Source organism: Erithacus rubecula (genome assembly GCF_903797595.1).
Source record: "Erithacus rubecula genome assembly, contig: SUPER_Z_unloc_2, whole genome shotgun sequence".
Taxonomy (NCBI): Eukaryota; Metazoa; Chordata; class Aves; order Passeriformes; family Muscicapidae; genus Erithacus; species Erithacus rubecula.
Genome location: NW_027635860.1, coordinates 1,464,208 through 1,476,451, shown reverse-complemented (window position 1 = coordinate 1,476,451; position 12,244 = coordinate 1,464,208). Strand labels below are relative to the sequence as shown.

The 12,244-nt window shown below is 43.4% G+C and overlaps 1 protein-coding gene across 1 annotated transcript; it reads right to left on the bottom strand.

The window, feature by feature from the left end:
* Positions 1 to 2,501: 2,501 nt before the first annotated feature.
* NIPSNAP3A (nipsnap homolog 3A) lies at positions 2,502 to 11,568 on the bottom strand. Its single transcript, XM_079331314.1, has 6 exons — positions 11,384 to 11,568; positions 9,205 to 9,406; positions 6,064 to 6,225; positions 4,374 to 4,523; positions 3,909 to 3,995; positions 2,502 to 3,798 (listed from the first exon to the last, which is right to left on the bottom strand). Exons 1-6 carry the CDS (start codon positions 11,456 to 11,458, stop codon positions 3,722 to 3,724), a joined length of 753 nt encoding a protein of 250 aa, XP_079187440.1. The 5' UTR covers positions 11,459 to 11,568; the 3' UTR covers positions 2,502 to 3,721.
* Positions 11,569 to 12,244: the final 676 nt, after the last annotated feature.

The following is a 12,244-nucleotide window of genomic DNA, read 5'->3' as shown; positions in this document are numbered from 1 at the left end:
GCATCTCCTCATTTACCTGAAAATAGTGTAAGTGCTACATTAAACTTCTAAAGTTAGTAAGTAAAAAGGTCTCTAGCCAGTGATTGGTTAACTGTCAAATCCAACTGCAAAGCATGACGAACTTCTCTTGATGTTTAAATCCCAACTCAAGTACCTGCCTCTGAATTTTTATTACAGAGATGAGAGTTGCTGATTGTTCCTCCTTGCTAAAAGCACCCTATATGCTCAGTTGATTCTGAACAGCAGTTTACAAATGAAAGCATGATAGTGGTATGATTGCTCAAGGATAAACAGATACTAAAATGTTGCTGCTATTGCCTGTAGTATCACCATCAACGAAGTTCCAGTATCCAACCAATTCCTGAAGTTACACTCATCAGGAAAATTCTTCCTGAGACAATAAGCCAATTAAAATTTCACAGAATCACAGAATATGCTGAGTTGGAAGGGACCCTAAAGGATCATCAGGTACCAATCCTGGCTTGCATAACATCATCCCAAGAACCACACCACATGCCTGAGAGCACTGTCCAAACACTTCTTGAACTCTTGTCAGGCTTGCACCTGTGACCACTTCTGTGGAGAGTCTGTTCCATTGCCCAGCCACACTGGGTAAAAAACCTTTTTTCTAACACCCAACCTAAACCTCCCCTTCAGGCCATTCCCTGAGGTCCTGTCACTGGGCACCAGAGAGACAAGATCTGTGTCTGCCCCTTCTCTTTCCCTCACGAGGAAGTTTAACTGTGATGAGGTCTCCCCTCAGTCTCCTCCAGGCTGAACAAACCAAGAGATCTCAGACACTCCTCATCTGGCTTCCCCTCAGGATTTTTTGCCATCTTTGTTGACCCTCTCTAATGGCTTAATACCTTTTTTACATTGTAATGATGTAAATCCTTAGGATTTCAGCTTTTATATTTTTCATATATTTATAATCCTGAAATTCTTTAGTGTATAACTCTAAGCTCCATATAGTGTGTTAGCTCCTGTTTTCCCATTTTGGTCAGACAAAACAATTCCTCTCCAGGCCTGGGAATCAAGGACACCTTACTGACTTGGGCCCCCAAAAAAGTAAAGTGAGTTGGTGGGGAGCAAACTTGGGGTAAATTACTTCATTATCTGGAGCTGCGATTGGAAGATTAACCCATAGACTTACAAAAATATGAAAGCCTGTGACCTGTTGCCCATTTTAGGTGTAGCCCCTGGCCAGGGGCTTCATCTGCCTGAAGGCCCTTCAATTGCTATAACTGCTTTTTGTTCCCCTCAATTTTGTCTGGCCTCTGTTTTTAGGTAGTCCCAAAAGGCATCAGTGGCACCCAATTCTGCCCCCAGCACTGGAGGTGAGGCTGCCCCAGTGCAGAGCAGAGCAGGACAATCCCCTCCCTTGCCTGGCTGGTGATTCTGTGCCTGATGCACCCCAGGACAGGGCTGGCCCTCCTGGCTGCCAGGGCACTGCTCACTCATGGTCAACTTGCCATCCCCCAGGACCCCCCAGTCCTGCTGCTTTCCAACATCTTGTGCCCCAGTCTGTCTACACCCAGGGCTGCCATACCCTGAGTGCAGAAACTGGCACTTTCCCTTGTTGAAATTTATGTGAACTTTGATGACTGCCCAGCACTCTTAATTTCCTGGGTTTTCTGTTTTGATCTAGCGTGCAGCTGGCACCTCAGGATAAACCACACTTCTAACATCTTGAATGTCCTTTACACTCAATGCTGGTGTTGAGAAAAATAGTTTTAATTAAAAAAAAAACCAAAAACAAGACAAAGAAACCCTAGTGAAACAATTCTTGCAGTCAAATGAAAAAAAGTCTTTTTCATTCTCTCTCCCCATTTTTCAGCCCATGTTTTTGTTAGTATAAAAAAAAATCTTCCTTTGAAAGAACTGTTTTAAGGCAATGTTCTGTACAATATACTGGTTGATCAGCTCTTTGTACCTTTTAAGGGTCTCTGAAGTACTGTTTTTTCCACCCTGAGAATGCTAAACATGGGTTTGTTGGAGGAAGCAGTGGATGAAGGCATGGGTACAGCAGCTGGGACTTGTTACACTTCCTTAACTACAGCAGCCACATGTCACGCAGCTGCCTTGGACACAATCATAATGGCCTAGCTCTCATTTTAGTGCTTTCTGTGAGATCCTAATGCACTTTATAGAAGCAATAATCATTAGGCAAACTGCACAAAGATACTTTTTTGAGTACTCAATTGCTCATTGCAGATCCATGATTAACATGCAGAAAAGCCTCCCAAGTGCTCTGTAATTTATAGTCAATACCTGTAAATTGCAGAAGAGGGTGCTCTGTACCACTGTACACAAAATAGAAATTTAACTTCCCAGCCCATGAGCCCTCTGCCCTACTGCTATTCACTTTAGTTTACTGGTTCTAAAGCAATTTGTTACTGACCAAAAGACAGGACCTACAAAATGAATGCTGTACTTGGAGAATGGGATTTATCATTTCATAGTTTAAGAAGAGTAAGAGCTTGAGCCATAAACTCCAAAAATTAATGCTTTATACTCATTTATTTAGCTTTTAACAGTCTGACAAAAAGTATTTCAAAGAATGCCAGCACATGTAAATCAATTGAGTCTGATGACATAATTGAATAAGGGCTAATCAGCTTTAGCACCCTAAATAAATATTAAAATACCCAAGGCAAAGTTTGTAGGGATAACTCACAGTTTTGAGGCAGTGTTTAATGAACAAAAAATAAAAAAGCTGAAATGAACCATAACAAGTTATTAAGTAAAAAGTCTCATGGCAGAGCTCATTATGATACACTACCCAATCAGCCCCACTGTTGCACTTAAGTGCAATTCCAGCAACACTGATGATGTACATTGCTCAGAATTAATATAGACATCCCAGTGAGAAGTCTGATTAAAACAACTGGCTAAGGCATATGTGGGAATTTCCTTCTTTGATGACCTATCAGATTCTGTACTGTCTTCGTGTGTGACTGAACTTCATATAAAGTGTTAGCAAGTTTAGTTAGACAAGTAAGAACCAAGGGCACGGTCACAGCTTCAGGCCCAAAAAGTGTAAACAACAGTGGATTGAGGAGAGCAAGCTGGGAAAATGGGACTTCATAACCTGAAGCTGTAATTGGATAATTAACCCAGTATGTAAATGTACCAAAACTTATAAAAGTGTGAAAACTTGTGACATGCCATCTGTCTTGGGTAGAGCCACAGCCAGGCTCTTGTACTGCCCAAGGTGTATCCCCTGAAAGCCTTTCAATAAATATCTACTTTATTCCTTTAAAACTGTCTAGCCTCTGTTCCAGGTAGCCTCTCCAGGCATCATCTTAAACTGTGTGGAATAACTTGGATGTGATAATTATAAGAGGCATCAAACTATGTTATAAAAAGGATACCATCCCTGGCTGGAATGCTGCACAAGAGCACTTCACTTACTCAGTTTGATAAGTGAGCTAGCTATGCAAAAATTATGAAGAACTTAGGGATAAAATAGAAGATTGGTGAGGCATGGTTTTGGTGATGATATGGCTAAGTTCTTTGTCCTGGAGATGTAGGAATATCATCATAAAGTTCTTGTTTAACAACTGGGATCAAAAGTGCTGATTTACATTGCTAATTTGCATCTATTTTTTTTGTCAACAGAAGAACAGGTCAGCTCATAAGGGTATGGGAATCCATGTCACTTGCTGATAACACTTCCATCTTATCTCTTCTGCCATTAGTTACATCCTTTAGAAGAAGGCTACTTCAGTGGTGAGCATTGCAGGGGAATCAGAAGCACATTTTGCTGGGACTCCAAAAATCTGACACTGTCACGCACTAAAATAAAATGCATGTTTAAGTAAGACAGTATACCAGTGAAAAGTAATACTTTTCTCAGCATGCATGCAGGTAACACAAGTGAGTTCTCTGGATTCATTTTGTCTTACCAGCTGCTACAACTCTGGCATCTTCATGGGCACTGTGTCTTCCTGCTGCCCGCTGATCTGGGCTCTCATTCCACCATAACACATGGACTGAGAAAGTACAAATAAAATTAGCTGAGCGCTACTGTGCTGCAATACAGCACTTACTCTAAGTCCTAGCAATCTGCCTTCATCTGTTACATGCCTTGCAGTTATCAGAAACAATTCTCCAGGCATGCCAGTGGTGGGATGATGTTTCACTAAGCATTGCATGGTTTGACTTTAACATCAGATCTGAGAGTCTTTCAAGATTGTGGCAACTGGCCTAAGCCTATAACCCAACACACAAAGCTGGGTTCAAGAACTGTTTACATGACTTTGATGATCCACACCAATATTTTCATCAAGCTGGCCAATTCTGATCCAGGACAGGGTCTTGTCTCTCTGTCCCTTCCCATGACAAAGTCTGTATCAGAAATTGATGAGTACCTGTGTTAAGTAATCCATATTCTGTGTGGAAAACACCAATCAACCTGGTATATCCTGTGTTGATGTGAGCACTGATTGCAGCTCGAAATGCTTCACCCCACAATGCTGGCCCACCAGGCTTCATCTGGAAAGTAACCCATTCATATACACCTAGAAGAAAAGGCAAACACTACCACAAGGAAAGACATACAAACATATACCAGATCTTGAACTGTGTCTCATGGCCACAGTGTATTTGCTGTGAAATCAATATAACATTTCCCTGTCATTTGGGGACAGCAGGAAACTGCCCCTTCCTTCATGCACAAGAACTCACAGCTTCCAGAGGCTCACAAGAGTACAGGTTCACTAACTGCAGTTAAAGTAAAGTGTAAATCTAAGTACCAGGGCCCTGAAGAACAGAAGGCTTCACACAAAGCCCAACTTTGCAATTTGCAATGTTGCATGGAAACTTCGGGACATTCAGACTACACTGCAGGTATCACAAATGATCATGCTTGTTTGAGGGATTTGGGTGACACAATGCCAGGTGTCTTTTCTAAGACTGGTGATGTTTTCTGGCATTGAAGTGGTTTATGACATTACAAACCCCTTTGACTCCTGGCAGTTGGTCACAGTAAAATCTGACAGCATACCAACACAGCAGGAATAGTTTAGCACCTCTGCTGTGCCAAGCAATCCCCCTTATTTGTAGAGAAATGGCATAATTTGCCAAAAAAAACCTCCAGTCCCACTGAAAGTTACTTGTTTTCTTTCTGTTCAGGTAGTTAGTTCAGATCACAATTGTTGACACAGTAATAGAAAGCCAGACACTTGTGTCTGGTGTGACTTTCCAGCAATGGGCTGGAGATAAACTACAACAGTGTTTGAAGTAATCTCGCCAGATTTTAGAGAAAACTAGACCACTTTCAAATTCAACAGCAGTAGCACAAAATTCCAAATCCTGGGGAAATAAACAACAAAGATTATCTATACACGTGCTGAGGGCTGAAGCAAGGTCTGTTCCCTGTATCTTCACTCAAGAAAGTCTACTAATGTTCACAAATTGGGGAACATTAAATATTATTAATATCAAATTTGCTACAGAGAGAAGTAAAATACATAGAGACATTATTTCTACACCTAACCTATGATTGTTACAGAAGGAGACATAAGGAAGAACTGCAGAACTACAGCTTCGTCAGTCTCACCTCTGTGCCTGGCAAGGTCAAGGAGCAGATCCTTATATTTGACTTCAATGTATCTTTAAAAAAGTAGGGAAGCTTTTAAATTTTATGTGAAAGAAGCAGTAACATCAAAGCAAATTGATAAGAGGAAAATTGCTGTGAAAGAGAACAATGATATCCAGGAAATGCCCTCTCACTGATGGACAGACAAAGGAAGTCCAGGATGACTGCTCTGACCACTATTATGGCATTGTCATTTTGCATGTTCATTTAACAAGTCACAATTCTGGTCATTAACAACTTTAATGATCACCACTCTAGTCAGTTATTGACATATGTCAGTGTAAAAAATCCTTCCGAAAACCTCTGTCCCTCACCTGTGTTATGTCACCTTTTCCACATGGGTGCATGTACACACATTTGTTACATAAAGGGTCATAAAACTATGCAATATCTGGTTTAAACTTTAAGCCATTTTTTGTTAGTGTCGGAACTTTAATCAGCAAAAGAAAAGATAAGCTCACCCCCTTCCTTTGGAGGCTTCCCAAGTTGACACCAGGGCACCAGATAAGCAACCTCATTGTGCTGCTTCTCTACCAAGGGGAGAATCACAGAGATTAACTTTTCCTGCCATTCTTTATCATTTGCTAGTGCATGCCGTACTGCTGCTCTGTGGGCAAAATTATCTGTAAGAAATGAAGAAAAAAAACCCATGAAAAATGCATATGATATCATGTCAGGCTCAATCAAAATGTATAATCACAGGAAGACAAACTACACTTATCTAATTTTGAAACTGGTATTTTGAGACATCATATTAGCTCAAAGCAGATGTGGTAAGTTTCCTTTAAATTGTGCAAAACTACCTTTAAAATCTGCGTTTGCTCCGAAATTAAAATGCATTCAAGCCAAAAGAAATTTTCCAAGAAAGTTTACAAAATAGTTAAAGTAAGTTATGCAATTTTATTGTTAAAAATATTTACATATGGCAGCTGCAGGGACTACTGGATGGGGCAACAGTTACCAAGTATAAGATTTGGAGAAAGCACAGTGGATACAGAAATGAAGTGGAAATAAAAATCAGGAGAAGTAATAGCCTACTAAGAAAAAAATTAATAAATGTGGTTTGGCTTATATAAAGTGACATTAAAAGAACAGAATTAATGCTTGTGTGTTTGTAATGTTTGTGTGTAGTTACATAAAAAGATCTTAAATGCCCAAAAGCCAAACCTTTTCTTCTTTTTCTTTTCCTTAATGGAAAACAAATCCACTTAATTAAGAGTGTGTATTTCAACTGCTTAGGCTACAGAGGCATCCTAAGCAATACATTTATGCAGACAGCTCCCAGTATTACAAAAGAAAAATCCAGCATCTGAGAATAACAAGAACCTTGAGAAATATCAGTATCTTGGGACTAACAGATAAATATAGCAATTATGTAAGCAGGGGTCAGATGAATCAAGGAGGAAGGATGATGTAGAGTTTGTTCACTTCTCAGATCATAGTTTGGTCTCAAGGTGGGGGGAGGAACCACCACAATTTGACGTGTAAAACACTCTCAGGAAACAAAAGATATAGGTTTTCCCTTAGTTTTGCATTTTAAAGGTTTCCCACAATTTTTTTTTTTTTTTAATTTGGCAATAGTAACAATAGCCAAGACTAAAATGTTCTGAGAAGCAGGACAATTTATAAATGCAAGCAAACCCAAAATATTGACAAATGAATGGCCCTCTCTTGAAGGAAAAGAAAGACATGACTGCCCAGGTCATGAAAGATGTCCTTTTTTGCCTTGGTCTCCTGGCAAGTGCTCCAGCCAAACCATGTAAGTGACAGAAGGCAAAGGCAGGGACTGTGAGAATGAAGAACCATCTGCTGTAGGAAAAGTTCATATCTGATACCATCTAAGGGACATGCAGGTGCACAGATCAATGGGATTCAGTGAGATACATCCATGGGTCCTGAGGAAACTGTCAGAGGAAGTAAATAAGCCACAATTTGTTGTATTTGAGACGTTATGGCATGCCATTTTCAAAAAGGAACTTTCAATAAGGAAGAACTGTAGAACTATAGCTTGGTCAGTCTTACCTCTGTGCCTGGCAAGATCAAAGAGTAGATCCTTATGGAAACAATGCCAAGGCTCATAGAAGACCATCAGATGTCTGATGAGAGCCAACATGGCTTTCCTAAGGGCAAATTGTGCCTGACTAATTTGGTGGCCTTCTGTGATGGGGTTACAGCTTTGGTGGATGAGGGAAGAATGACTAATATCAGAGGAGGTGATCATCCAAGTGCTCAAGCACCTCCTCTTGTGAAGACAGGCTGATAGAGTTTGTGCTATTCAGCCTGGAGAAGGCTCCAGGGAGACCTTACAGCAGCATTCCAGCACATAATGGGAGCCTCTAAGAGAGTGGAAGAGGCACTTTTCACAAGGGCATATAGTGATAGGACAGGAGGGAATAGGTTTAAACTCACAGAGCATAGATGTAGAACCACAAGATGGTTTGGATAGGAAGGGACCTCTTAAGCACCACCTAGTTTCAATCCCCCGGCCATGTGCAGGGACACCTGCCATGAGACCAGGTTGCTCAGAGCTCTATCCTGCCTGGTCTTAAAAATCTTCTGGGATGGAGCAAAATTTAGATTAGATTTAGTGAAGAAATTCTTCACTCTGAGAATGTTGAGCCACAGGAGCAGATTGCTCAGAGAAGTTGTGGACACCCGATCCCTGGAAGCCCAGGCTGGATGTGGCCCTGAGCAACATGGTTGAGAGGAACCAAACAATTCTTGCACTCTATGATTCCATGATTCATCCCTCCAAAATAAAAGGGGCGATCCTTTAATCTAACAGTGCTGTGATCGTACTGGACTTCAACGAGCACACTGTCTCAATATGCAGACAGACCTGGACTGCAGCAGGTGTCCAAGGGGAATTATGCCAGCGTGCCATCCCACCCCTCTGTAACTCAACTATCACTTCCCTTTGGCTCCACAAAAAGCACAACCGACACACCCAGTTTTTACCATAATACTAGCTTCTTATGGCTCACCTGCATCCTCCATGTCAGCACCAACTCCAACAAAAAGTTGATCATACTGCAAAATTGTATTGCTAGCAAGGTTAAAGCTGCAACAAAAACACTCCGCAAGCTTTAGAAGTCAGACTCTGTGGAATGGCTTCCTACCTCAGTAAAGGCCCACTGCTGAAAGGAGCTTAAGCATGCAAACTGCCTGCTCAATTTTTTATGGGAGTGAGTGGTACTCTGAGCTAAAATACAAGAACAATTATCTGTGCATATAAACACAAACAGACTGCATATGTGTGCATATTTCCTTTTTTCCATTCATTTTGAAAGTTTCAAGACATTTGTGGAACTGACCCTAAGCTAAAAATATTGACCATGAATGAAACTCTGACACAGTTCCTCTATCACTCCTGTTTTGAACATAGACTGCTGCTCAAAAACATTTGTAAATTTCTCATCTCAACACATCAAAGTTTTCCTGACAAGTTCTTGTCACTAATCAGTACAGGATCAATGTTTTGGGGGCACCTCCTTACAATAAGAGCAACAAATAAAAGCCAGGTAAGCATTCCCCTCACCTTCTTGCCTAGGAGGCAGGGGACACACAGAGAGCAGAGCAGTGCAAAGGGATGCTGACCGTACCGTACTTCCAAATGTGGAACACCTTGTTCATGGCTCCCAGCTCCGAGTACCAGAATCCCACCAGCTCCGAGTGAGCTGTGCGGATGTGCAAGTGCTTGTCAATCACTCCCAAAAACTCCTTCATCTTTGCTGGCTTAATATCGTAGGTGCGAATTTCGTAGAAAATGCCATTTTTTTGTCTGGGCCCTGTAGCAAGGCGTACCTGAAACAAAATAGTAAGAAAAAAAAGGAAAAATAATTCTCAAGCCAGAAAGTTGTATTCTTTAACAAATGTAATACTACAGAAGAATATGTTGCTGCACATTGGAGAGTGGTACTTCCTTCATGATGTCCACTACAAAGAAAGTAACTTTCGACATTTTTCTTTGGAAGTAGTTCCAATATCCATTATTTGCTGCCACTCCTTTTGGCACTGCAACACACTGCATCTTTTATTTGATGCAATCAGCTGTTTATTATTAGCTCATAAAAAAGCAGGATTTTTCTTTTCTCAGCCTCTTCCTCAGCAGCAAGATGTATTTGGCTAAACATGTTACTCAAAAGCAAGGCTGCTGAGATGCCACCAAAGAGAAAGCAACACCAACATCTGCCTTACCCAATCAACTTATGCTACTGCATCATGTTTTCTACTTACAATCTAACACCACTACTAGCTAATTACATATTATTGGCAAATCAAAGAAAAAGATACCAACAATTAGGAAAGAGTGATTCATTTCCAACACAAGATTGTTGAAGTCCACATCCCACCCCTTTGCTGACTGCTTCCCAAGGGCTGATCATGAACAGTTCTTCTCTTCATATTAGATAAAACACTTTGGGAGTCCCAGACTAAGTGTACTTTTGCAACTGCCTCAATAGCCTAGCACATGCTACTCACCTCTCACATAAAACATGAAAAATTAAGGCCAAAACACTTAAAAACTTTAGCCCATGTTTACACAGAGGCAGCTATAGGATGGATTTTGAACACGTCCTATTTCACAAGAATCTGCAGGCGTGGCCATTATGCAACTCAAGCCACGGAAAAGAATTGTTTTTGTTTAGAAATTACTTTAAGATCATCCTATCCACTGTGAATCCAGATGTGCCATGTCCACCACCATTAAACATATCCTCAAGTGACATATTTATCCATTTTTTTAACACTTCCAGGGATGATAACTCCATCACTCCCCTGAGCAGACTGCTTCAGCTCTTTATAACCTTTCCAGTAAATAAATTTTCCTAATATCCAATTAAAACCTCTACTGGTTTAGACAACTGGAGGCCACTTAATCTGTCACTTTTTACCAGGGAAAAGAGCCTGACCCCCAACTGGCTGCACTTCCAAATCGTTGAATACAGAAGGTGAAAACCAAAGGCTTTGTTCCTCAATGGCCCTTTGCAGTTTGACACATCTAGTACTGGCTGCCTTGAGTCACAGCTCCTTGGGGCTGTTACAGACCCCTGCAGGATCCTGACTGAGTGGGGAGAATGCAGGAGCAACCCATGCCACACTGGAATACCGTGTGAAATAAAAGGCATTGAAGCTTTCCGCTGCTTAGGCAGATACTGGGAAGCTGCAGGACCACTTCTGCTCCAGAGAAGGGCAACGGAGCTGGTGAAGGGTCTGGACTACAAGTCTTATGAGGAGGAGCTGAGGAAAATAGGGGTGTTCATCCTGGAGGAAACAGGCTCAAGGAGGAACTTATTACTCTCTACAATTGCCTGAAAGAAGGGTGCGGGTCGGCCTTTTCTTGCAGGCCGAGGACAGTGACAGGGTAAGAGGTCATAGTCTCAAGCTGCAGCAGGAAAGGTTCAGCTCGGATATCAGGAAGAAAATCTTGACTGAAAGGGTGATGGAACATTTCAATGGGCTGTCCAGGGCCGTGGTGCAGCCGCCGTCCCTCCCTCCAGGTGTTTAAGGAAAGGCTGGACGCGACAGTCGGCGTCACGCTCTGGTTCACGGGGCGGTGCTGCTCGAGCACGGCTTGAACTCGCCGATCTCAGCAGCCTTTGCCAACCGAATCGATCCCTTGACCCGGGGATGGACCCCAAAGGACCCCACACGACTGTGGGCAGCGCCCGTGGCTCGGCGCGCCCGTCCCCGCACGCAGGCTCGGGACAGACGGTGTCGCGACAGCCACAGGCCCCGCCAGGAGGGCACCGCCCCCACCCGCCCGCGCCCCGCCGCTACCTGGGGGCCGGAGCGCGGCAGGGCCAGGCGGGCGGCGGCGGCGAGCGGGCGGCGGAGCAGCGCCAGCGGCAGCATGGCGGCCACGGCCCGGCCACGGACAGACACCGACACACAGACACACAGACAGACAGACACCGCCCCGCCGCCGGCCCGCGACTGGGGTGTCGCGGGGGAGGAGCAGGGGCGGCACCGGGAGGAGCGAGGAAGGAGCGAGGGCGGTGAACTGCCCTGCCTCCCGCTGGAGGGAGGAGGGGGAAGGGAGGGCCGCTGCCTCTGCAGCCCGCCCGCCGCCTGCGCACAGAGCCTCCCGTGGACGGGCCGGCATGGCAAGGCTGCTGTGGTTTAAGGCTCAGATGGTGATGGAGCGGGCCGCCGCTCGACTTCCCCGGGCCCCTTCCATTCTTGTCTCCTCACATTGGAGTAATGCGGAGGAGAATCGAATTAAAATTTGAATGTTGACGTAAGAAGAGTTTAATAATTGAAACAACAACAACACCAGCAAGCGCAGCAGTGCAGTTCCTCCCAATCCACTGATTGGGCCAGACCTCCCTTCCCAAACCAGATCACCCACCCTTGCAGGTAACTGCTGCAGTTCAGACAGCGGGCACGGCGCTCTGTGTGTGGGACATGCCTTTGGCCAGCTCGGTCACTGTCCGGACATGCTCCCTCACACTCCCATCTGTGTACCGCCTCCCTGGCAGAGAGCGAGGCAAGGGGAAAAAAATAAAAAGGTGCTTGATAACCACAACTTGGCAAAATACCAAGCCATCAGTGTGTTATCAACAGCATTCTTATTCCAAATCCAAACCACAGCCGTGTAATAGCTACTGAGAAGGAATTAACTCTACCTTAGCTGTAACT

What these genes read in the sequence shown, in the direction of transcription:
- NIPSNAP3A (XM_079331314.1), bottom strand. Translation starts at nt 11,458, where the DNA reads ATGCTGCCGCTGGCGCTGCTCCGCCGCCCGCTCGCCGCCGCCGCCCGC. An exon ending in TGCCGCGCTCCGGCCCCCAG is followed by an intron (nt 9,407 to 11,383) that starts GTAGCGGCGGGG and finishes ATTTTGTTTCAG; the next exon opens with GTACGCCTTGCTACAGGGCC. An exon ending in ATATGGATTACTTAACACAG is followed by an intron (nt 3,996 to 4,373) that starts GTACTCATCAAT and finishes GTACTTTCTCAG; the next exon opens with TCCATGTGTTATGGTGGAAT.